General features: G+C 39.5%; 1 protein-coding gene across 1 annotated transcript; it reads right to left on the bottom strand.

The window, feature by feature from the left end:
• Positions 1–27: 27 nt before the first annotated feature.
• Positions 28–18,332, bottom strand: cntnap1 (contactin associated protein 1). Its single transcript, XM_011477969.4, has 24 exons — positions 17,494–18,332; positions 14,468–14,569; positions 13,107–13,300; positions 12,732–12,885; positions 12,410–12,613; positions 11,490–11,674; positions 11,261–11,410; positions 10,887–11,148; positions 9,985–10,134; positions 9,718–9,892; positions 9,523–9,629; positions 9,320–9,442; positions 8,915–9,118; positions 8,673–8,829; positions 8,475–8,602; positions 8,153–8,326; positions 7,830–8,048; positions 7,482–7,721; positions 7,162–7,401; positions 6,887–7,014; positions 6,586–6,679; positions 6,234–6,464; positions 6,106–6,150; positions 28–4,321 (listed from the first exon to the last, which is right to left on the bottom strand). The coding sequence occupies exons 1-24, from the start codon at positions 17,552–17,554 to the stop codon at positions 4,122–4,124; spliced, it is 3,927 nt and encodes a 1,308-aa protein (XP_011476271.1). The 5' UTR covers positions 17,555–18,332; the 3' UTR covers positions 28–4,121.
• Positions 18,333–23,280: the final 4,948 nt, after the last annotated feature.

The raw sequence follows: 23,280 nt of genomic DNA, 5'->3' as shown, positions 1-23,280 counted from the left end.
ATGTAAGAGAAAATACCAAACAAGCAGTTTCATTCAAGCTTCTTTTATTGAGATGGAAGTCATTTTAACAGTAATGGTCATTTACAGTGATTTTGTTTTTTTTTTCTTTACAAAACAAACCGGAGTAACAGAAGTCCAAATTACGTGATCAAAAATACAATTTACAATTGGCTCGTTGTTGAAGGAATGGTTTAGTGGTGCAGAGCTGAATGGACTTCTGGTATCACTAATATTTTTAAAAGTTTGCCGGCAACATAACCAAAGCTATAGTACATTTTAAGATCTTTTTGAGAGTGTGGAGCAGAACAAACTTCATTGACTTCATTGGTTTTCTTTTTTTTTATTTTCATTTCTTCGTGCTAATGTATTTACTTAAGACTTCAAGAAGTCCAACAAGACACAAGCCCACTTTGCTGTTTGTCGCCCTCTTCTGGTAATTGCAATTAAACACAGTTTAGGACATTTTTACAAGTCCCGTTCTCACGTTGTGAAAAACATTTAGTGTGTTGGTTAGTTGGCATTGGTGCACATTTGTTATTATTATTCACTGTAACCTTTTGGGTAAACTATAACTATACAAGCATCAAAATAGTTGAGTCACACAAACACACTCCAAGGACCACACAAACTACAATGTGAGTTGCTGTCACGTGACACTGCTAAGCTGAAAGTTTATAGCCAGTTCATCAACAAATGCAGTGAGGTGTGTGTATCATGACTAAGTCATTTGTGCATAAAGCATAACTGATTGATGTTTGTGTCTAATGGTTTGAGTTGTTGTCGCCAATGTCACAAAAATAAAGTCAGTTATAGGGTCAACCCACCAATTTCAGTCTTCGCTCACCTTTCTCGTTCATTCGTCTGACAATAGGACACATCCTGAAAACACAAGTGTCAGACACCACATGTGGTCAAATCTGTACAGGTTCATACAAGGGTAGCAAGTTGTGCCTTTACAGTAGTTGCAGTTTTTACATCCTTTCATTGTACAGTTTTTGCGCCATCTGTAGCAGAAGAGAACCAACAATGTTGAGGTCTATCAGAGCCACAGAGAACAAGTACTGCACTATCCTGAGCGGTTCAAAAGCTTTTGTTAATGGTACTTTCACAGCAGTCTACAATTAAAAACATTAGGACAGGCCATCACTGTAGAGTCTGCCCAGACATTACAGAGTCAAAGGATATACATTCAAGCACTCCATTTAACTTGTTCTGTACAAACCATTGGGGGAGGAGGGGTTCAAAGCATTGTTACAATCACTTTTATTCACATTATCAGCTTGCTACGGTACATTTGCAAAATAAACAAAGGCCAAAACATTCGTGGCTGAAGGAAGCTTTTATTATTGCATGTTTTTGCAAAGTGCGCTCATGCTCTAAATATGCATAGCTAATATGTTGCAAAAGTAATTCTGTTGCCTTTTGAACCTGTTTTCACCGACACAGTAGTGCTTCAGAGGGAAGCAGGGCTGCAGCAGGTGATTACAGCTGTAAGCTTTGGTTGCACCAAATGAAAAATCCTCTTGCAGATGAGAGAGATTTCCCCAAAGTAAAGGTAGAACTCAAATTGCCTTTAGAAGCAGCTTAACAAGTGGCAGCAATGATGGTGTTGTGGTCAGCTACTGCCCTAAGGCCATCCATGCGTCCCTCTTCTCCCTTTTTTCTGGAGCAGTGTAAGCAGAGATGCCCAGACCTCCCTGTCCACAGAAACTTCCCCATTCTGCTGGGGGAACCCCAAGGCCATTCCAGACCAGCCAAGAGACACGATCCCTCTAGCACAGCCTGCGTCTTCCTTGAGAACTCTTCCCGGCAAATCTCTCCAGAGAGGCATCCAAGAGGCATTCAGGGGAGGTGCCTTAACCACCTCAACTGTCTCCCAGGAGGAAATCATAGTAGACCCACAGGTCCCCCACATTGAGAGAAGCCAGTAGTAAATCCATTGGGTGACAGAGCTCCTCACCTAATCTGAAAGAGAATGCCCAGCCACCCTGCCGAGGAAACTCAATGCAGCCGCGTGATCTCATCATTTTGATCATGACCCAAAGCTTTGACTAGCAAAGCATTGCCTTTTGGCTCAGTTCCTACTTCATTACAACAGATCAATACACTGACCACATTACTGCAGATGATGCACATATCTGCCTGGTAATCTCATGCTTCATCTCCTCTCACTTGTAAAGACTCCCTCAACGAACAATAGGAGATCTCCACCCATCTGAAGAGGGGAAACCCTTGTTTTAGTAGTCTAGAGCTGTGGCTTCTGACTTGGAGATGCTAATTCTCTTCCCAATAGCTCAAAACTTGAGTGCAAACTGCCCCAGGACATCAAAGGTCCTGGTTGAATTAAGCCAAACATACACCATCTGCAAAAAGCAGAAATGAAATCTTGTGGTCCCTCAACCAGATTCCCCTGGCTGCTCCTGGACGTTCTCTCTATAAAAAGTATAACAGAATCAGTGACAAAGGGCTGCCCTGCCAGAGTCCAACATGCACAGGGAATGAGGTTTGACTTCCTGGCATAATACAAACTCAACGTCTGCTTTGGTTACACAGAGACTGAATGGGTCTTAGTGGGCGACCTCAGATCCTAGGTTCCCAGAGCTCCTCCCACACATTACCTGGAGTGGCAAAATTGAATACTTTCACCAAATCCACAGAGCTCACAAGGGTTTGATGGGCAAATTCACATGAACCCGCTGATCCACTATGCCATGACTGAGATGAAAAAAAGACTGTGTCTCCTAAATTAGAGGTTTGACTATTGAAGCACTGTTGGCCACTGAAGCACCTCACCCCCATTATTTATTGTTAAAAATAAGGGATCACAACCCGATCTGCCAGTGTAGAGGCACTGTCTTTGCAATATTCCTTGCCCTACAGCATTAAGCAAACATATTTTAGCAGTGTGAAATGAAGTAAAATCCTACCTTTTACCCTTTTGTGGTCCTCTGCACAGTTGTAACGTGTGTGTTTTTGTGTGTAATTCCCACATTTGTATGGGAAGCTGTTGTTCCCTGAAGTCAGTTTATCACTAAAGTTAAAAGATTGTGGAAGAACTCTGTGGTTTTGTTGGGTCTTTGTTTTTGATACTATCACTGTTTAACACCAAGCTGTTGCCATCTTGACTTTATTTAAAAGCAACCAGAAGTCAGACAAAAGAAATGGCAAATCAGGTCACAAACCTGACAACTTTTGTCAACTTGATGTTCATTTTGATTCCAGCTCTCACACCTCGAGGTACTATTTCGAATCATCACATTCTAAGTCCCAAAGGGCCACTGTTGAGAGAGTGTGGTGATCTGAGCAAACTACCCAGCAAAGCTGCTATGTACTGACGGTATGGCTACTCTGTAAAGGTTATGCACAGTTATAGGGTGTAGTAGAGCAAATATAAGCATACATACCTTTGAAACATCATCATCTTAAAGCATAAAGCTTCATGCTCATCAATATCTCTCTTCATTGTATTGTTTTGTCCCCTTTCACATTGCTTTTATTTAGATGTTTTGTCAAGTTATTTCACAAGCAAAGTGATAAATTCTCAATTTAAATCAATGAGAGATTGGTAGCTGTGATTTCAACAGTGACTTTATGATAGATTGTCATCAAAAGGTATATCTAAGATGGAAATACATTTTATAGCTACTCACAACTTTCCCTGGACTGAAAAATGTCTCTAAAGATATCAATCAATACAAGCCTGAACACTTGAAACTGATGTTCCAGTTAGACATACATTAAAATCCATTTTCCCACAGTGTCTAAACTCTCACTGAATAAGCCATAAAGCTTTCAGATCAAGCCTGCTCAGAAGAGGCACTTCAGTATTTCACCCTGCAATACAGTGTGAGACTTGTTGGCTACTCATGCAATATGGGGCTTGGTTTGGACTTGAAACCCGGCAAAACTGGAACTTACCAAAATACATACTATGAAAAGTAGAGCACCAGGCGTCAAATCCCACTCAACTGGGGAAAAGAAACACAAACTAAAGCGTACGAAAGGAGACAAAATAATTAGAAATATTACTACAGGTAACTGTGGTTTTTGCAAGTGCTATTTCCCCCTCCCTCTTACCCCTGTGTAAAACCCTGCCCCTTTGCCCCATAAGTCCTGTGATACTAGCCACTTCGGAACTCCTCTTCAATTTCTGGGAGGGTCTTTTTTTCTCTTGTCAGGGTTTCAGTTAGTGGTCTGGAGCTGCTGGGGGACTCCAAGTTTTTTGGTTCGTTTGTGTGGTAACTGCCCTTCTGTTGGTAAGCATACACGTAGATGGTGTACAGGCCTCCGAAGAGCAGCAGCAATGCCAAGATGACAATAACTGAGGGAAAAATAGACCAGGTGAGTGTGGAAAAATGCATGACCTTCCAAAATGCTAACGTGGAACAGGCTCTATTTGACTTAACCCTGTAACATCCACTACATCAAAGAATTGACAAAAAAATTCAAATTTTTGGAACTAAGATGCTTTTTAAACCCTTTGGTCAAAACCACAAAAGAAAATTTGATTTGCAAAATACTTTTTTTATGAGATAAAATTGTATCAGTTATGATACAATGGGTAATTTGGTAAGTTTTTGTTCACAAGAATGTTAGTTTAAGATGCCAACTTATTGTCATGAGTGTTTAGGAAAAAACACCTTATTTACCCACTGTCTTGAATCATCCACATTTTTTGACATAGTGCAACTGTAGTATAAATAAATAATTAGCAACACATTTTGCATTCTATCCATGCAGCAAGTAGTCATTTTTTATAAATTACTCACAATAGATGAGTTATTCTTACCATAACTTTTTAAAAAATTAACAAAACCTTTCCCACCAAAAGCTTTTTTTGAGATTCCAATGGAGGCAGCCATTTTGAAATGACCAAAAAGCCCTTCTGCTGCCTCTATTGGAATGATTATCCATTACAGAGCAGACAACATGGACCAAATGGGTTTTAAAGGAAAGTTTGGATCATGCAGTCATCTCAGACTGATGAGAATACTACCAGTGTCATTGCATGGTGGTCAGTTGCCGCATCATTTTACACTCGAACTGATGTAACAAATAATGCTACATCTTTAATATTTTCCTTACAATTCATTATATATGAAGCCAATGTATTTTGATCAGATGAAATTAACCTGACCCATTCAAAGGAATATAAAAAATAAAATAAGCCACTTCAGTCTGACTCAGAGAAAACATTTCATTGGTGCTGCTGTAGATGTTAAATTACCAGCAGGAGGAGAGTATTCATTCAGAGTTATGCCTCCTTTGTCTGGGAGCACAGCAGAAAAGATGAATGTCTGATGACTAGGCGAAACCATTGTTAAGATACCCGAATCGTGCACTAATCTTTAATGGCATGCTGATGTTCTGCATTAGCATATTATCTCTGAGGCTAAATGATCTATCAAACGGAAGCCTGTATTAGTGATGGGCAGTGGGCTGGGCTCATGCAGACTAAATATAGCTCATCCAGCAGAGGTCTCAGACGAGGAGGGAGCAGGGAGTCGCTGTGCTGCATTTTAATCCAGAGACTGCAGCTTCTGTTACTCGCTAAGGCCACCAGATTTCATTTCGTCCCTCATCTGTAACACTGTTTTGCACAGACATTCATCTTTTGTGCTTTTTTCCTTTGGTACAATAACACATGGATTATGCCAATGCAACCAATGTTGGGTGTTTTATTTCATATCTTATTTGTGATATTTTCTTTACCTTATTCTTATTAACTAATGGTCATTAAATTATTGTCTTTTTACTACATCTTGCTTTTAAACACAAAAGTAGTATTGCAATTTATGTGAAAAAAAATTATCTTGTGTTATATATGATAAAACTAACTCAAAATCATTATTGTAGGTAAATAAAAATTAGTTTAGAACTGAATAAATAATATATTCACTGCAAACAAAATTTTGTTGAGATGTGACAATCGTAAAATTGAAACATTTTGAAAAACAGAGACGATCTCTGACAGCTGATATATGTAAAAAAACTGGTTCCTTAACATTTTCCATTTTCCTTTTAGTGTAACTTTGATGCTGAGCCAGATACAAAAAGTATTGGCTACTCTAGACAATGTTGGATCAGACAAAAAGAGGCTGTTACCTGTTATCCAAAACAGACCTAGGTCATCATGGATGTAGAAATATTCTGCAAGAGAAACATTTCAGGTAATTAAACGATAAAATAATACTCAATCAGTCTTGTTTTACATGTTTGACATTTAAACTCACCAATGCCAGTAAACCAGGGGTCTACTTCCCAGGGTACATAACCAAGGATAGGAGGGAAGGCCCCACAGTTGGACTCAGACACATAGCCTTGTGTGGTTACAGGGGGGTCTGTTTCATTTGGACGGAACAAGGCTTTTAGGGGGGCGTACACATTGTACCTCACCCCAGAAATGCAGCCAATGAAGCCCGGAGCATTATGCCTCTGAATTTCATAGTCAATATCACCAACCTCTGCAGAGAAACAATTAGAAATGACAAAACTTGCCTCTGAAAGAACTCAAAGAACTATGTAATGTTTGAATTTTTTGATTTATTTTTTTTTTAATTGTCACGGAGTGAAAAAGGAAATTACCCATAACTCTTCCCAAATACATGGATCTGGGGGAGTCAAACCTGGCATCCTCCACCAAGGTTATCTTTTCCACTATTGGTTCCATGTAGTCCACCTTAAGGTACAAAAACATGTAAGAAGCTGTATTTGTATACTTAGAAGAGAAAGCTATAAATAAACAAAATGCTTTGTTAACAGACAACAAAGACAACTATATGAACAATGCACAGAGCATTCCACCCAAATCTAAAAAATGTATTTGTGATCTAGATTTTTTAAATGGAAAGCAGCATAAATCTTAGGTTATGGTAGCAGTGAGGACCTGTGTTTTAATAGTTCTGTTGTGCCTGGTTATGTTCACGTAGTGAGGAAATCCATCTGCCAGGTTTCGATGAGTCAGTTGGTACTTGTGTGTTATGAGTCCCAGCTTATACCTTAGATCAACACTGCCTGAAAGAAGAGAGGCAACAAAAAAAGTCAAAGGTACCCATGCTGTTTCGAAATGACTTTTGGTGTAAATGTGTGAGATGTCCTACAGACTGAATGCACTGAAAATGCTTTAGGTTTCAGTTAACTCAATATTGGTGCTTCACCGACCGTCGTTCTTCAGGATGACAGCGATGTAGTCTTGCACGAAGGAGCTGATGTAGAGTAACACGGCTGGCGTGTGCACAGTGCTGAAACTGAACTCTATGTCGTCTGCCGTGTCGTTATAGCCCAGACTGAAGTTGTCGTAGTGCGGGTCAATCCAGTTTGCCCATGCTGCTTCATCTGACACTGGCTTTTTTCGAACGTTGTACCTCAGCCATGATCCAATCTCAAAAAAAGCTCCAATATCTTAAAAAGAAAAGAAAGAAATTAAGTGAGATGTTTCAGCAAAACCTCAAAGGATTTTGATTTTGATCTTATAAACTCACCTTTGTGGCAGTAGAAGCCATCAAAGGCTGTGTTGTTACAGTCGCAAGTATAGGACGCATATCCTTCAATGCACTGACCACTGTTTCGACAAGGTATTGTAGCATTGAGGCACTGTCCTGTGCAATTCCTCCTTATGCCCTGTGCTTCATTTACTTTTCCCTCTAAATCGAAAGGAGCACCATTTATACGTAACCCTCGAAGGCATCCTAAGAAAGGTCTCAGAGTACGATTGGCTGCACCTGTGATAAAGAAAAAGGGGGTCATTTGTTTTGTTTTGTTTTTTTTAAGCAATTGTACAGTTTTTTAGCCTCTGTTATTAAACTGAAACAGTTTTCCAAATAGCTTACCTACAAGGAGAGGATGGGTGAACTGCATGGTGACGAATGTCTGACCTGGAAAGCGTTTGACCGCCCAAGGCTGGTAATCAACCTTGATCCGAGCCACCTTCACATTGAGTTCAGCCTGAACAAAATGCCATTCGTTGTCATTGAGGGGAACAGGGGAGTGCAGGGTAACATTGAGGATGCCATCGCCAACCATGAAAACAAGTGCAAGGTTTTGGGTTGCTGTAAAAAACACAGGGAAACAGAAAATAATGTTTTTATTTTTACGTATACAAAAAATGAATTTTACAGATTTATTTGGAATTTTGAGGATAAAATCCACTCACTGTTCAGCTCTACTCTTATGAAATTTTTAAGATGGTCATCGGAGTTCTCCAAGAAGACACAATTGCCCCGATAGGTTTTAAAGTGGAAAGAGATGTCAATAGTTGTTCCAGGCCTCAACGTGGGGAATGTTATGTACGTTGGCTTTGTGAAAGCAATGGTGTTCCAGATGTTTCCTGTTGATTGCAAAACATAAATCTACAATAAGGTATTTTTAGATTATTTTTTTTAGTTGTGGGGCTGTTGATTGCCCAGTAACCCATGGGAAATCAAAATGATTAGATCACCCACAAGTTTTGGAATGACCTTCATGACTTTACTTACTATCGCCATGGCAGCGGAGTGGTCCAACTGTGAATTGAGCTTGTGATCCAGTCCTATTGGTGTCCCCAATTACCAACTTCCTGACAGGAAGATGGTCTCTGAAGTCCAAATAACCTTTATCTGAAAACCTATAAGCACACAAACACGGTGAATTACTTTCAGAGGCCAATACAAAAAAAAAAAATCTCAATGTTTTACCATTGTCTATAGTCTGCATCACAGTTGCACTGAAACTTTGGGTCAACACAGGTTTGGTTGACAGCACAGCCACACTTTTGGACTTCTCTGAAAGTCCCACCCCAGTAATAGTGACTTTCATTGTTGCGGCCAATCCAGTAAGAGAAAGGTCTCCCATCTGTTATGAAATAGAAGCCAAGTCATTTATGTGTTTTGTCCCTACACATCATCACTCAGCCAAAATAAATACTGATTTCTCTCACTTGGTGTGTTCAGAAGGCGGGACTTGTAGCAGGAGTAGTCGATCCACTGCTCACAGTACATGGAGGTGTTGGCAAGGGCAGTAACTTCATCCCAGGAGGCATTCCAATAGTTGATATCTCCTATGTATGGCTGGTCTATTGAGCTCCCCGATACCTTGGTCCCATCCACTCGATCGTGCATAATCACTGTCCATGCTTTGTATGCTGCAAAAAAACAAAACAAAATGTAAAGTTTGGAAAAAGGTGCGAGAATGGTTCAAGAATGACAAAACATCACTATTATATAAACCAATTTTATTTTCCATGATGATCCAGCTCACTGTTTTAATATCTCACAAAATTACTTTTTAAACTCAACAAGACTGTTATCAAAGCTGTATTTCATGCATCCCAGTGACCACTTACACTTCATCTTGCAGTACACTTCATATGGCCTTAGTGGCCCGCTAAGATCAGGATCGATGGTGTAGTTTCCAGACCAGTATTTGCCACTTAGTCTGTACGCTTCACACGACTCTTTATAGACCGCTGTTGGAGAAGAGAAGTAAATCCATTTGAATAGAAGGACTGCAAGTCAGGAGGAAGCATGATTTTTCAGGGATGCTTACACATGTGGCAGACTTCTCCTTTATAGCCTGTGTTCTCACACAAGCAGATAAAGTCGTCCCATGACTGGATGCATCTGCCCTCATGTTCACATGGATTTGGGGTGCATCTGTGGACATAATAGTTGCTCAAACCTTTTCCTTTTACTTAAGGTTTAGCTTTTTGTAATTGCTCTATGGTCAAATTAAATTGCCTACCTATCAGTGATCCCACAGGTACCCAACAAAAGCTCAGCATATCGTCCCCACTGCCGCTGCAAAATAATGTCAATATCAAGCTGCTCGTTGTCAATGAAAATGTGCTGCATGCAGCCATGGAAGCGATTCAGCTTTGTCTCACACTTCCGAATCGTGTTGTTAGTTTTTGGACAACCTGAGGGTCAGAAAAAAAATTTGATTTACTGAACAAATGACCTGTTTTTGGCCTGTAAGAGTTGGATAATGTCAGTTTAATCGTCAAATGACCTCCAAAAAAGTAACGGTCCCCAGTCCTTATGGTGAACGGGTTGGTGATTTTTAGCGGTGAAGCTTCCTCTTCATCTATGGTGAGAGTCAGCAGGTTGTCTCGGGCTGCCAGATCCACAGAGTGCCAGTACCCATCATTGAGCCTGTATCCTGGGGGATCAAGACAAAGCCAGTAATGATGCGGGAACAGTACCAACACGTGCTCCATCATGCAAAATGTATCTAATTATTTGCAAAGCTCTAAGTGGGAAGCCAGTAAGTGGGAACAGCTTTTGCAGTCTAAAGAAACACTTTTAATTGCTAGGATTTTCCCAGTGTTTATAGCACATAAAATTGCCCATGACATACTTTTGTCCAACTGTAAAACAACAACAAAAAAACAGTGAAACAACTATCTTCAGTCATGCATTTGCTTTATGAGGGGCAGGGAAACCTTTTCATTTAAGTTTCTTCTACAGAATAAGCTTATTTTTACAATAGTGAAAGACTTTTGTAGAAAATGTGTCGCACTGGACAAATCGGCAGAAAGTTTGAGCCACTCAATGAACGGTGTGTTTTCAGATCTACACATTTCCAAACAATGTAGCAGGATTGCATGATAATTTTCTTTTTTTCTACTCTCAACATGCTATTTTGCACAAAATCTATGCAGCTGCATTCATAGTATGTATTGTTTTTATTTAAATGGACAACTTTTGACCTGCCTATGTCCTGCTATACTTGTGATGTGCAACATAATTTTGTTTGCAGATGCATCTTTGTTGCTGAGCACGAATGACAAATAAGGAATGTGAAATTTTTTCTAAACATTTATTTTTCATCACTTTCTGCAGAATGTCACAAAGGGAAAATATTGTTTTCGTCTCAACAATGCTTCCAAGAAAACACAACCAGAACCTCACCTGCAGCAAACTGTATTTTCTTGTTTCCTGGTTGGAAGATGGTCACATTGATCTGACCCTCACTGAGACCCAGCTCAAGGGCACCCAGGTTGTCAGCAAAGCGCGTGAACATCAGCAGTCCTGTGTAGTCCCATGAGCGGAACTTGAACTTGACAAACATGCGAGGTCGTCTAAAGAACCCAGGCACTTGTAGGTAGTTGTTGGGTCCGGCAAAGGTCATTGGTTTAAGCAGAATGTCCCGGCAGGCAAAATGCAGCTTTTTCTACATACAAATAGCGATTATATATATATTTCCAGGATGAAAATTTAAACAACTGTTTGGTTGCTAAGTGAAGATGAAATAATTATGGTCACTAGTGAACTAAGTGTCTTACTTTTCGAGGAATACGAATTTCTGGATCTTCTCTTTTGGCCATATCGATGACGTTGATGTCGTTGATGAAGACATTTTCCAAGCAGCCTCGGAAATTTGGCGTTGTAGGGAGGTGAGGCAAATTTGGCTCAATCACTCCTCCTACGTACATCTGCACAAGAGTTGTTGGCCTCATTAGCTGAGAAAATGATTACTTTTTTAATAGCATTGGTGTAAAGTAATCGAAGTACCTGTGAGTCCAGATCCAAGTGAGTAAAATCTCCTTTGCAAATAGCGGTCACTGTCTGACTGTCTACTGTTAGATTAACCTGTCGTCCATGCCGCTTGATGGTCACGTAGTGCCAGTGCAGATTGTCAAGAAGGCTACCAGCAGTCAGGGTAATTCGACCATCAATTTTGTGTAAGACACTGCTTCCTGAAAGCCAACAGCGAGACTAGTTGAAAATAATAAAACCAAACATAATTTTAAGGTTTGTTCCAGAATTGGAGAACATATTACATTCCACCCACTGTATTTTGAATAATCCACCTACAAAATACTGAAACATGTAGTTTCTGACTACATTTACTTGTCTTGAGACCAAAAGTAAGAGAAAAGAAGGCTTGAAAGTAGTTTTAAAAATACCAAATGAGTCTGATGCATCTCCTAAAATAAAATTTTTCCCTGCATCCCCCTACTGTCCAAATGATGTTTTCAATAAGAATGGTCAAATTTAATTTAAACCCTGGTACGCACGTATCATCAGAATAAAATAATGTATTTATGACTTATTTAGGTAAGTAACTTTGCCCTCTTGGTCATCAGTAACAGCTGTTTAAACAACTAGCTTCTACTCCTGAGAGAAAGCTAATATTAGTACAGATTTGCAACCGTTACCTGCAAAATTTGGATAACAGGGTTGCACCAAATTTTGTATTCATTAAATTATGTAACGTAATAAAAAATGTACAATTGATCTGTAAGTTGAGCTAATCAAGCCTTTGATAGATTCTTATTGCTGAATATATAGCATAAAGTTCATTTTGAAGCCCAAATGTCCTCCAATTCTGGAAGGCGCCTAAACTAATCTTGGTTTTCCAGAAGAGAAACATGATGCTCATCACTGTCAGGGACAATGCAAAAAATGTAGAAGCTGCATCATAGCCTCACCAAGGCTGATGTGCAGGTAAAGTCGACCTTTCTTCAGCTCCAGGGTGAAGAGGTCCCCCTGTATCCCTTCACTGTGCAACAGCAACCCATCCTGCTCCAGAGTTTTGAAGTTTAGAGCAATGTGATCCCGCAGAGTACGGGACCTTTTTTCCGGGTACATGTAAATCACTGAGTCATCCCCGTTATATTGCAGCACAGAAGAATCTAAAAAGAAATGCTTCATCTAAGTAAGCAAATCCTTCAAATGTGATTGATCTGTGAGATTACAGGGTTTATTTCTGCAGTTAAAACCACATTAGTAAATCAGGTTGTTCGTTTTTACCATAAGGACAGCCAAACAGCTCCAGCCTCACACCAATCTTTCCTCCATTCTCTGTGTTCCACGCCAGAGGCAGCAGACGAATGTGTTTAGCAGTAAAGGCATAATGGAAGACATTCCTCTTCACTTGATAATAATTCCAATTCCCGGGCAGTGTCTAAAAACAGATGCGACAGGGAAATCACAAAGAGTTATTGAGTCGCTCCAGCAATGTTAACGCCTCAATATATACAGCCGGATGATGAGTTTAGCTTTTCTACATCAGAGACACATAATGTTCTGTCTTTGTTCTGGTGACAATGAACAAAATATAACCCAATGCACCCAGTTTCAGTACTTTTCCCTGAATTCTGACCCAAACTGTCCAGAAACACTTACAGAGTTGCCTCCTTGCATGATATATGGCGTCCAGGAGTCCGGTCGGTCACCGTAGAGGATCATGTACTTTGTGACCCAATCGTATGAGTTAAAAGTCCCCTGGGTGGCGATTGCCCTCAGCCTGTACTTCATGCCTAGGTTTACCTGCAGCCATGGCTGTCTGTCCCTGGGGGAGGGAGACCAGCCACTGCTGCCTGACAAACAGAGAAAAAGCCAATAGTAAAGACCCACTCTGAGGAAATTTGTGTTTTGGGTGTTTATGATACATTCTGGTGGCATATTCTGATGATGGAGGACAAATATAAAAAAAGTAAAGCTTAAAATTGAATTTCTGAGTATTTCTTTATTCAAATTGTGAATCAGGAGCAGACGAAAAAATGCAGTTGAAAAAGAGCTTATTTACTTTTAATTGATCCAGTCGATCACTTAAAAGTGATCGACTGGATCAGTCCAATATTGCTAAAAATCTTGGATGCACCATTAATGCTAGGTTGGGGGTGTAAGGGGCTGTAAGCAAGCGGGAGAGCATGTTAACATCTCTCAGTTATGGTAGATGGGAAGGGTGGGCGGGGTTGCTCAACACCAATAGTCTCGCCCTCAACCTCAGAAGCAAATTTCTGATGAACTACTGCCGTTCTGAAGAAGCTATGTCCTAGAAAACTACACAGGGTTTTTTTTTTGTGGCTAAAATAGCATAATTATAATTAAAAGACCTCTTGCAACGCTTTAAAAATAAATAAAAGATGATTAGAGTGGGTGTTAAAAAATCAGTTATGAAACAATTAAATTTAAACCCAACCGAAATTAAAAATATAGGATGGGGACTCTACAGTCATGATGGATTGGACCTTTCAAACACACTTCTACCCAAGTCTGTATTTTAACAGGAATGGGTTTGTTGTTTGTTTAAAATCCATATTTTATATACTAAGGCAAATCTGTTCAAAAAAAGTGTTTTGGCCCATTTTTTTCTTCCTGAACTGCTTCTGACTGTTGCATAAAGGCTTTTAGCTCTAAAGAGGATGCATAGCCTTATTAATGACACTCATGCGAGTAAGGAGCTTTTCTCACTGGCTTTACCCCAATATTTAAACCATGTAAAAAAACAATGGATATTTTTCTTATTTTATTTGAATTTTACAACACAAATAATTACTGGCCAATTTGTGCATTTAAATCCTCTGTACATTTAAATAGCTCATACTTTGGCTTAAAAATAACATTTTGTCTTTCTTGTTGTTTATTTTGCCAAGAAGATGATTTGTTTCTGGTGTAATTTTACAGCAACATCTGAACACAGTACGATACAGTATGTGCACCAACGAATGAATCATATACATTGAGGACAGTTTAGAACTTACCATACAACTTTGCAAAATTAGCAGAATAAAGAAAGTTATATCTGGAAGAGGCCCAGAAGGCGGAAGCATAAAGTCCAGAGACGAGTGGATCCACACATTCGTCTGTAGAGACAAAGAAATTAAGGTTTTCACATATTGTCACATTTGGAATTGGAACTTATTATGTGCCTTTTATGTAAAAAAAAAAAAAAAAAAAAAGTTGTACTTTCAGGCATCAAAAAACTTTTACAACCATTAAATCACAGCTGGGATTTTGAGGCAGATGTTTGGATGAAATTACAAGCTTAAATAAAAGAATCAACATGTTTTTGTTGTATGGTAACAAACATCCTTATAATTGCACTACCTTACATCTCTGTTTTTAGTGCTATAGACACTAAATACATTCTTACATAATTGTTTTTATTGGATGTTCATCTTAGCTATGATTTGTTGTGGCGCCACATTCTGCCTTTGGTCATGAAACTCATATGAGCATCTGCTCAGGTTTGTGCTGCGGCTCACGGCCATTAAAAGTGACCATAACTCTACCTTATCTGTCTGCTAAGAAAATATTACTGATGCCCTCATCTTCAGCTCCAGGAGAAACACTGTGTCACTTTAAGTCTTAAAATGTACTCTTTAATGCTCTCAAGAGATTTACGACCGATAAAAGAATTGAATTTTAGATAAACTGAGCTCTTCTAAAAATTTCAAGTTACAGACAATCCTGTTGCCATGTAGAGATTTCTATCAGTAAATTTGAGTTTTAGGTTGACATCAGAACAAATCATGGAGGTCATATAGGGGGTAAAAATGTAATTTGTCAAAGTAGATATTTGAATTATGTAGAATGAAACTGTAGCAGAGGTTGCAGCAGCCTCACATAAAAATAATTTTATACAGACACCGAGGTCTGGGTTTGAAGCAGATCAAATAAAGCAAATGCAAATGTTTGAATATTTCCTTTAGTCATCCTGGAACGAATCCTTGCATGACTTCAGTCACCTTAAGCTGTGCTGAGGAAGTGAAATTTGACCTTGTCCTTCTGACTCAGTCTTTCTAGTATAGAATTCCCAGCTACCCTGCACTAATCGATCAATATTGTAGCTATGATATATCCTATGTCATCTTTTGAATTGATATTTTTATATACACAGTAATAATGCATTTTGGTTTACCTCGAAAGGGAATATTTGTTCTGTATCTTAACTTACATGCAGTTGGATGCATAAATGAAATTGTTTGGTTTATCACTCCTTCTAATTCACATTTTGCTAAAAAACAATGTAATGAGTGTTGTTGAGGTATACATAGAGCTTCCAGCCTGCCGGTTTTCTCCCCTTTCTATGCGAATCTGCACCCTCCCTTCCTCCTCTGCAGCACTCAGTCCTATTCTCTATTTATCATTTAGGAGCAGTGAAGATCAGTGCAGCTTTGCAGAGCAGTAGCACCACCTCTGCTGAATCATCAGTCTGCCCTGTCTGGGCTGACACATCATTACTGCTGGGTGCACGTCCTCTCCATGTTGTCACAGAGCTGCATGACTGCCGGGGATCCAGACAAGTCCAGATGTTTTTCGACATGCTAAAATCACGCAGAGGCAGAAAACTGCAAACTGTTTGATTTGAGGGGTTTCAACTAAATAATTCATGCCTGGGCAGGCTACACAGAGGGTGGTGTCGAAATTCTGCCTGGGACTCCAAAATATAAGCTGTGCTGAACCTGAGGTTCCAAATTCAAATCTCTTTTACTGTTTTATGCACCAAGTACCAGAATAGTTCCTCCCATAGGAGCATAGGCTTCTTTTGTTTGTTCTGCTAATGCCGACAGAATGAGCTTCCGGTTTAAAAATAGAGGTTCTTCAAACACACACATGCACCTCAGAGAGGGCGCCTCAGCCCCATCCAAAGATGGAGCTCTGGGATCTCATGCTCCATTTCATTTCAGCACACCTCCATCAAGCATACAACAAGACACACTGGCAGTATGATAACAATCCAAACAGACATATAAAGACTTAGATTAGAAAACAGAATAAAAGTTTTTCCAGCATATAGGAAGAAAGTAAATCTGGTGTTCCATTATATGAAAACTTTTTTATATTGAAGAAATGCCCAAAAGTGTTAAAATACAGCAATGGACAAAAGTTTCTGTTCAGAAATATGCAAATATGTTAATTAATGTTAAATATGTCAATTTTTCAATTACATTTTTCTTTTTCAATTTTGTTTTGCATTTATAATGATGTATTTAAGTCACATCTATTCCTTCTAAACCCCACACAGAAAATGCTGATTTTACTGAGAAGAATCAATAGTTGACACAATTCCCCACCTGATGTGTGTACCTAATTAAGCGTTTTATTGTTTGTGCAGTGGCAAATGATGGGGGGGGTGAACAGGTCCTGAGCAAGTCCTCTCAGGTGATGTAGACACATACTTTCAAGGGGGTGGGGGTGTACTGCAGTGGGCTTGTCCTGAGGAGGACTGAGCCATTATGCATGCATTTCCCCAGCCTTACTGCAACAATATAAACCATTTCTACAGACGTATAGTTTTGAAAACGATACAATAAATAATATAAAAAGCTGTTTCGTGGTTTGTCAAGAAGTGAGCCCGCACGCTGCAGAAACTTGCGCACAAGCTGCCAGAAAGCACTGCAATGCAGACAGTCCAGCCCGAGCGGGACCAGCGTGCGCATTCTGCAGGACGGACGCAGTTTGCTTCTGCACTTTTTTTTCCTGCTTCCCTCCCAGTCTGTGGAACCTCGCAACACAAACCGTGTAAAGGGAAACAATCCATGTTTTGCCAAAATGCGTGGTTTTCGTGCGTCATGGGATGCCCTTCAAATACCCCAACATCTCAGGCTGCATCTGCCCTGCGGCAATTCTGTCTGTTTTAACGGGATTTTTAAATGCTATTTAACTTTTTTTTAAGAAACAAAAAGCAGCTGGAAAATAAGACATATGTTCTTTTTTTAAAATCCTGTTAAAATGTTTCAGCAAACGATGATAGATAAATAATTTCTTCTTTCCAAAGACTTACCCGATGCGCATTGTTGGAAGCCCAAAAACAAGAGGCATATGGTCAGTACTGTGCAAGGCATCCTTCACTTAGAAAGCGTTTCTCCACGGATTATGTTAATTCGATGGAAAAATCTTCTGCAGCATCCTTTCACACCCCTTTTAGCCCAACTTTTAACTCGCACAGCTCCAACTCCTCCAGATCTTGGGCAGCCTCGGCCGGGGCGGGGACGCGCATCGGTGCTGATGCTGTTTCACCGAGAGCGCGCTTCTTTTATGCCCTTTCAATTGTTTCATTTACATGATGCTCGGGGTCCAGCTCCTGTATGTCGGAAGCTTGCTGAGATGTGGATCCTTTTGGTCTTTTAAATATTCCTTAAATACCAAAGAAAAACGGAAGAAAGTTTTTGAGTCCACTGCGGAAGGAAAGCCTTTTCCTTTTTGGATGACTAAAGAAATGCAGGCTTCTGCCTGCAGTGTATCCAAAACGGAGGTGTCATGGTCAGCACAAAATTGTCCTCTGCAGCTCCTTTTCTCCTCTTGTACAATTTTTCAGGCTGCTGTTCGCGCATGTGTACATTGTACCAAAGAGACAACAGAAAAAACCCTTCTTTCTCCCCCAAAATTTAGAATAAATTAAAGAAAAACAACAAAGCAGAAGTCTCAAACAACCTCCAAGCTTAGCAAAACCATAGTAAATGTCAACGGCATAGGATCAGGTTGTAAAGAAATCCCCCTCATCGTCTGTTTGACCTTGTCCAGGTATGAGTTTGGGTTGTTCACAGATTCCCTCCGAGCAGGAAAAAAAATACTGGATGAGAATGCCAGCTGTGGCTGAACTCAGACTCATCCCCTCACATGCAGACTCACACACACACTTATACAGTGAAATGGGGGCGGGGTAATACAAAGAGGGATTTGTGGCCATGGGTGGCACACTGACCATAAAATAAAAAAGGCTTTAGGATTAAGAAGTGGGTTTATGGGGCGACAGTGTGATAATGTAAGATTGAATGCTGGGGCCAGAGTGGGATTTGCAGAGTTTTCAATCAAATCAGATTGTCCGAACGTAAGCTCTCTGCAACTGAAGAAACCACTGGCAGGAAGCTGGACTTTATTCTGGAAACACAAAAAATAACACAGTTACCATGTTTCTGTGGAAGGCACATACTTATTTGATGTGAGAACTCTTGTGTAAAAAGTACAACACAACAGCAAACAACAACAAAAGTGCCTCCTGGCCTCCAAAAATGACTTTAAGTACATTTAACCATCAAGAATTGTGCAAAAAAGTGAAGTCATTTATATCAGTTTCAATACTCAGAAGTCATTTTTGGAAATAAAGTAAATTCAAAGCTCCAACAAGTTCCATCACTATTAAAGGTTTGTACATGACTGTATTTCTGTTGTTCTTCAGGACGTTTTCTCACAACAACAGCTTGCACAGAAAATTGATAATCTATTCACTGGCAACATCTGAATCTATGGTTTTAGGTTGGGATGGTTATAGACTGCCATCTGCTTCACTGATGTTTAACCTTGAAGGTAATTAGGCCTGACACTCATCTGGATCAGTTAAGTTTAGTAATTAAATAACAGAAAATTATGTATTTTAAATGCATTTATAGCCCTTTACAACACCTTTGATACCAAAGTGCTTCACAATAAAAGGAAGACAGGAGAAAGTTTAAAATGAGGTATATTAATAAAAAAAAACTTAAAGACAGCATGAAAGTGGGTTAAATTGTTCAAAAATACATTTAAAGTTTCAAAAAGCACATAATTTGTGTCTTTGCCAACTGTTAATTTAGAGAAATGAAAGTAAGTCTGTTTTCACAATTTTAAGTTAAAGAATATTAAGTGATACTATAAATGAGTAACAAATAATTATATAATGGATCATTGTAATGTCACTTCTTCCTTAAACTATTAATATCTTAACATTTTTAACCCCTTAATCCCCGATTTTTTTCCAATAATAGTAATAATAATAATAACAAAAGACATAAAACACCAAAAAATAATAGCAATGAAAATACTCTTCAGTGTTTTTCCATTCAAGCTAAATTAGGAGGGTCCTGAATTAAATGGTACATTCCTCAATAATGACATATGGTTTGAAGGGGTTAATGAGAAAAAAAGTCTGTGTTCTGTACAACACTTGTCAGAACTGTTTACACAGACATTCGGGGGAAAATGTTAAACCTGAGTCACCACTAGATGGCAGAAAAGGCTCAGACTCCATTCAGATCAAAGCGGATGCTTTGTTTAGGAGGTTTAATATTCTGTTCTTTGCAGGTCCTGATGAAATACAAAGTAAATTAATTAATTTAAATTTGTTTTTAAACCAATTTGATTCATGCACTAAATCAGAATGTCAGGATATTGAGATAACCCTCTATGTGTATCTGTATTTGAATAGTGACAATGTCATACAACTTTAGCTTTTACGGAGTATCTAAAGTCACATGTTTGTACACCAGCTCGCAGTGGAAAATCTATTTCACTTTAGTCTGCCCACATTAACTCCAGAGTGAACTTTCCATAGGGGTGCCTCCACACACTGCATTGCACATTTGTTAATGTACAAAAACAAGTAATGTCCTCAATTTTCCCACAAACGCAGACCTGCAACTGTGAGCGCAAAAACACAAACAAAAGGTATACAGATAACTTAGGTCCAGATTTTTCCAATTGATAAGGCCGTTTGTTGGTGTTGCAGATGAAAAAAAATCTACAAAGACTTCACTTTTGTGCATCACATGTCTAATATAAAACAAAAACATCAAACGCTGACAGTGGCTGATGAGAAACTGAGTGCCAGGAAGTGTAGAATTCTGCACATTTTGCTGAAGTAGGATGCTGGTGACACAGTTTATTTTGGTCACCACATTGATGTTGCTATGTACTTATGGGAGAGGTGCTGCAAACACAAACCATCAGCCAGCCCGCTCTCGGGTGTCCATACACCGCTGCGACCTCTGGCAGCTGAAAATTAGATCATGTCCATCTTTTATAGAAATCCCACCAATGTTAGCTGAACTCATGTGTACACGACACCTGCTAGCACTGCGACAAAAAAAACAACAACAACAACATACCATTGCATTTAAAACTAGCTGTAGATAAAGAAGGGGTTTTCAATAAAGCCCCAATGGAGATTAGAATCTAAGGAACAGACTTATAAATTCACCTGGCATCACCTTAATGGGACACCAAGACGTTTAAACTGGCATCAGAATTTTCTTTCTAATAAGTACATTTATATAGCATTGATACACAACTACGTGTGTCTCAATGTGATGTACAAAAAAGAGAGGCACATAAGTTATGGATTTAACTGACGCAAGAAGCACAATGAACAGAATACATAAAAATATTTCAATTGTAGTCCATCGCATTCAGCATACCATTGATTGGCTGTGGAGAGGAAATACTCCTCAACGGAAGGAAACTTTCACCGACTACACAACGGCATCTGTATAAATTTGGGTCAGCAACACTGAAAGCAAAAACACTGGAACATCTGTTATGAGACAAAAAAAGGGACATGTTTGAAGATGATGTCTGCCTTCTGAACTAAAAAGTTTATTTTACAAGTTCCTTCTCCCATTTTAGTTCATCAACATTTTTGAAACGACTCAGTCGTCCTGCAGACTGAGAACACGACACTGATTCCAAACACATACCTTTTTTGTCTCATAACATTTGCTTCCTTGTCTTTCTCAACCCAAATTCACAGGATCAAGTTGCTCTTCTTTAGTCTGGTTCTGCTGGAAGTTTCCTTCTGTTGATGAGTCATTCTTCTCCATAAGCAATCAATTGTATGCTGAATGTGGTGGATGACAATGAAAATGTTTTGATCCAGTCTGATCATTGCATCATTGCTATGAAAAAGTGACTCTTATTCCCCTTTTTACGAGTATAAAATGTTTGAAACAACCTGGTATTCCAGAAGACTGAGAAAAGAATACTTCATTTAAAGACCCGCTCCAATAAAAATCTTCTTTTGAATTTGTTCTTGTAGCAATTTCCTCATGATGGAGGACAAGTATAAAGACAGTTAAGATTCAATGTGAATTTCTTAGTACCGTACTTCTTTATACAAATCGTTGTGAATCAGGGGCCGACGAAAAAAATGCAGTTGGACAACTGCAAGCCACAGGCTCCCTGCTCTGCTCCATTTGGATGTGTCCACAAATAGATCTATGTACGTTTTCATTTTCCTCGTCCAAGCTAGCATACGGATCAAAATCTGTACGGATGGATGGCTCTAATTTTGCTTGTCATTTTTGTTACACCAGTAATGTTAGGATGGTGGTGTGAAGGTCGGGAGTAAATGTAAACAAAGGCTTACACAACGCCAACGGTCCCACCCACAACTTAGAGGCAAATTTCTAATTAACTATGCTGCTATGCAGAAACTGTCTTAAAAAACCACCCAGGTTTTTTATTTGTTGGATGAAAATGGCATAATCATAAAGTGGGACTTTAAAAAATATGTATACATTAACACAACTTGTCCATTTAAAGTAGTACTTTGTATAAAAAACGGAATCCTAAATTGTAATCTAGATTTTGTCCTGTTACTTTTTCCAAATACCTATCGAAACAACAGATCGGTACTTTTATGTTGAAAGATGGCCTTCCCTGCCAGTATGCAGAGTGTTTTCATAAAAGAAGCAAGTCTAACAACATGTTCAATTGATTTGTGTAAAGAACAAATACAGTAGATTCACACATAACGACAGTTCCATAAAGACTGCCGCTCAAACACCTGCAGTGCGTTTAAATACAGAGAACAGCTGTGGTCTAATAGAGATGCACGAAGCAGAGGCGCTTTTGTTTTCTAATGTTTGCTGCCAACATGAGCACACATGCATAAAAGTTCACCATCGCAGCCAGTGGCACACACACACACACCGCTGAAGTGTAGTTTCCTCGCCCACCAAACAAACCACAGTTATTTAGTCTGCCTCCCAGTTTGTTTGCCCACTGTCTTCTCTTTTTTTATTGCTCTGCCCTGGGCTTTGTTTGAAGTGAATTGCTGACTCCAGCTAATGAAGGTTGCAGCGGGGAGGATGATGAGTGAGGAAGAAAAGGGTTGTGCCAATAAGTGACAAAGTAGGAAGGTGGTCAGGCTGGATATACAGCCGCGTATAACATGGTAGTGTTCACACATGAACAGCTTTTTTCACATCTTTCTGCAGGAATAAAAGGCATACGGGGCTGCTTTTCTTTAAACCAAATAAATCGCCAGAAGATTTTTCTCAAGTGCACATTGCAGTCCGTCCACATTTATCTGACTGGACGTGCAAACTATACCCCTCCCCTCCGCAGATCAGTTCCTTGGAAATGATCTCCAGTAAAGTACCTTTGGCAAGGAAGTTGCAGAACAGCTTGTCCCCTAAATGCTGGGCCCCATTCCACTTACAGCCTGCAGGTGGGGTGGGGGTTGGGGTGTTTGATGGGCAGCTAATGGAAGGGAGTGCAGTGTGAACTCTTTGATTTTATAACCTTTGCAATCAGTTAGCAAGTAGCACCGCATCTTAAAACCTCATAAATTCTTTATTTTTCTTTATTTTAAGAGAATATTGTCAGCCGTTACAAGTATTGTTCCTGATGATGAACCATTAAAGTGCTTGTTTAGCCACAGGCCAGTCCCAGGGGGAGTTTGTGGAGTACAGTGTGTCTCTGGAGAAGGGGGGGAGGTGCAGAAATAAAATCCAGCCCCGCTCCTGCTTTGCAGAGTTCAACCCTCTCTTAATGTTGCTCTTGGAGGTCACGGCACATAGCAACAGCTTGGATC

The sequence above is a fragment of the Oryzias latipes genome, chromosome 8 (assembly GCF_053564925.1).
Source record: "Oryzias latipes strain Hd-rR chromosome 8, Olatipes_Hd-rR_3.1".
Lineage (NCBI taxonomy): Eukaryota > Metazoa > Chordata > Actinopteri > Beloniformes > Adrianichthyidae > Oryzias > Oryzias latipes.
The sequence above is the reverse complement of the archived record's forward strand: the minus strand, read 5'-3'. Positions and strand labels throughout refer to the sequence as shown.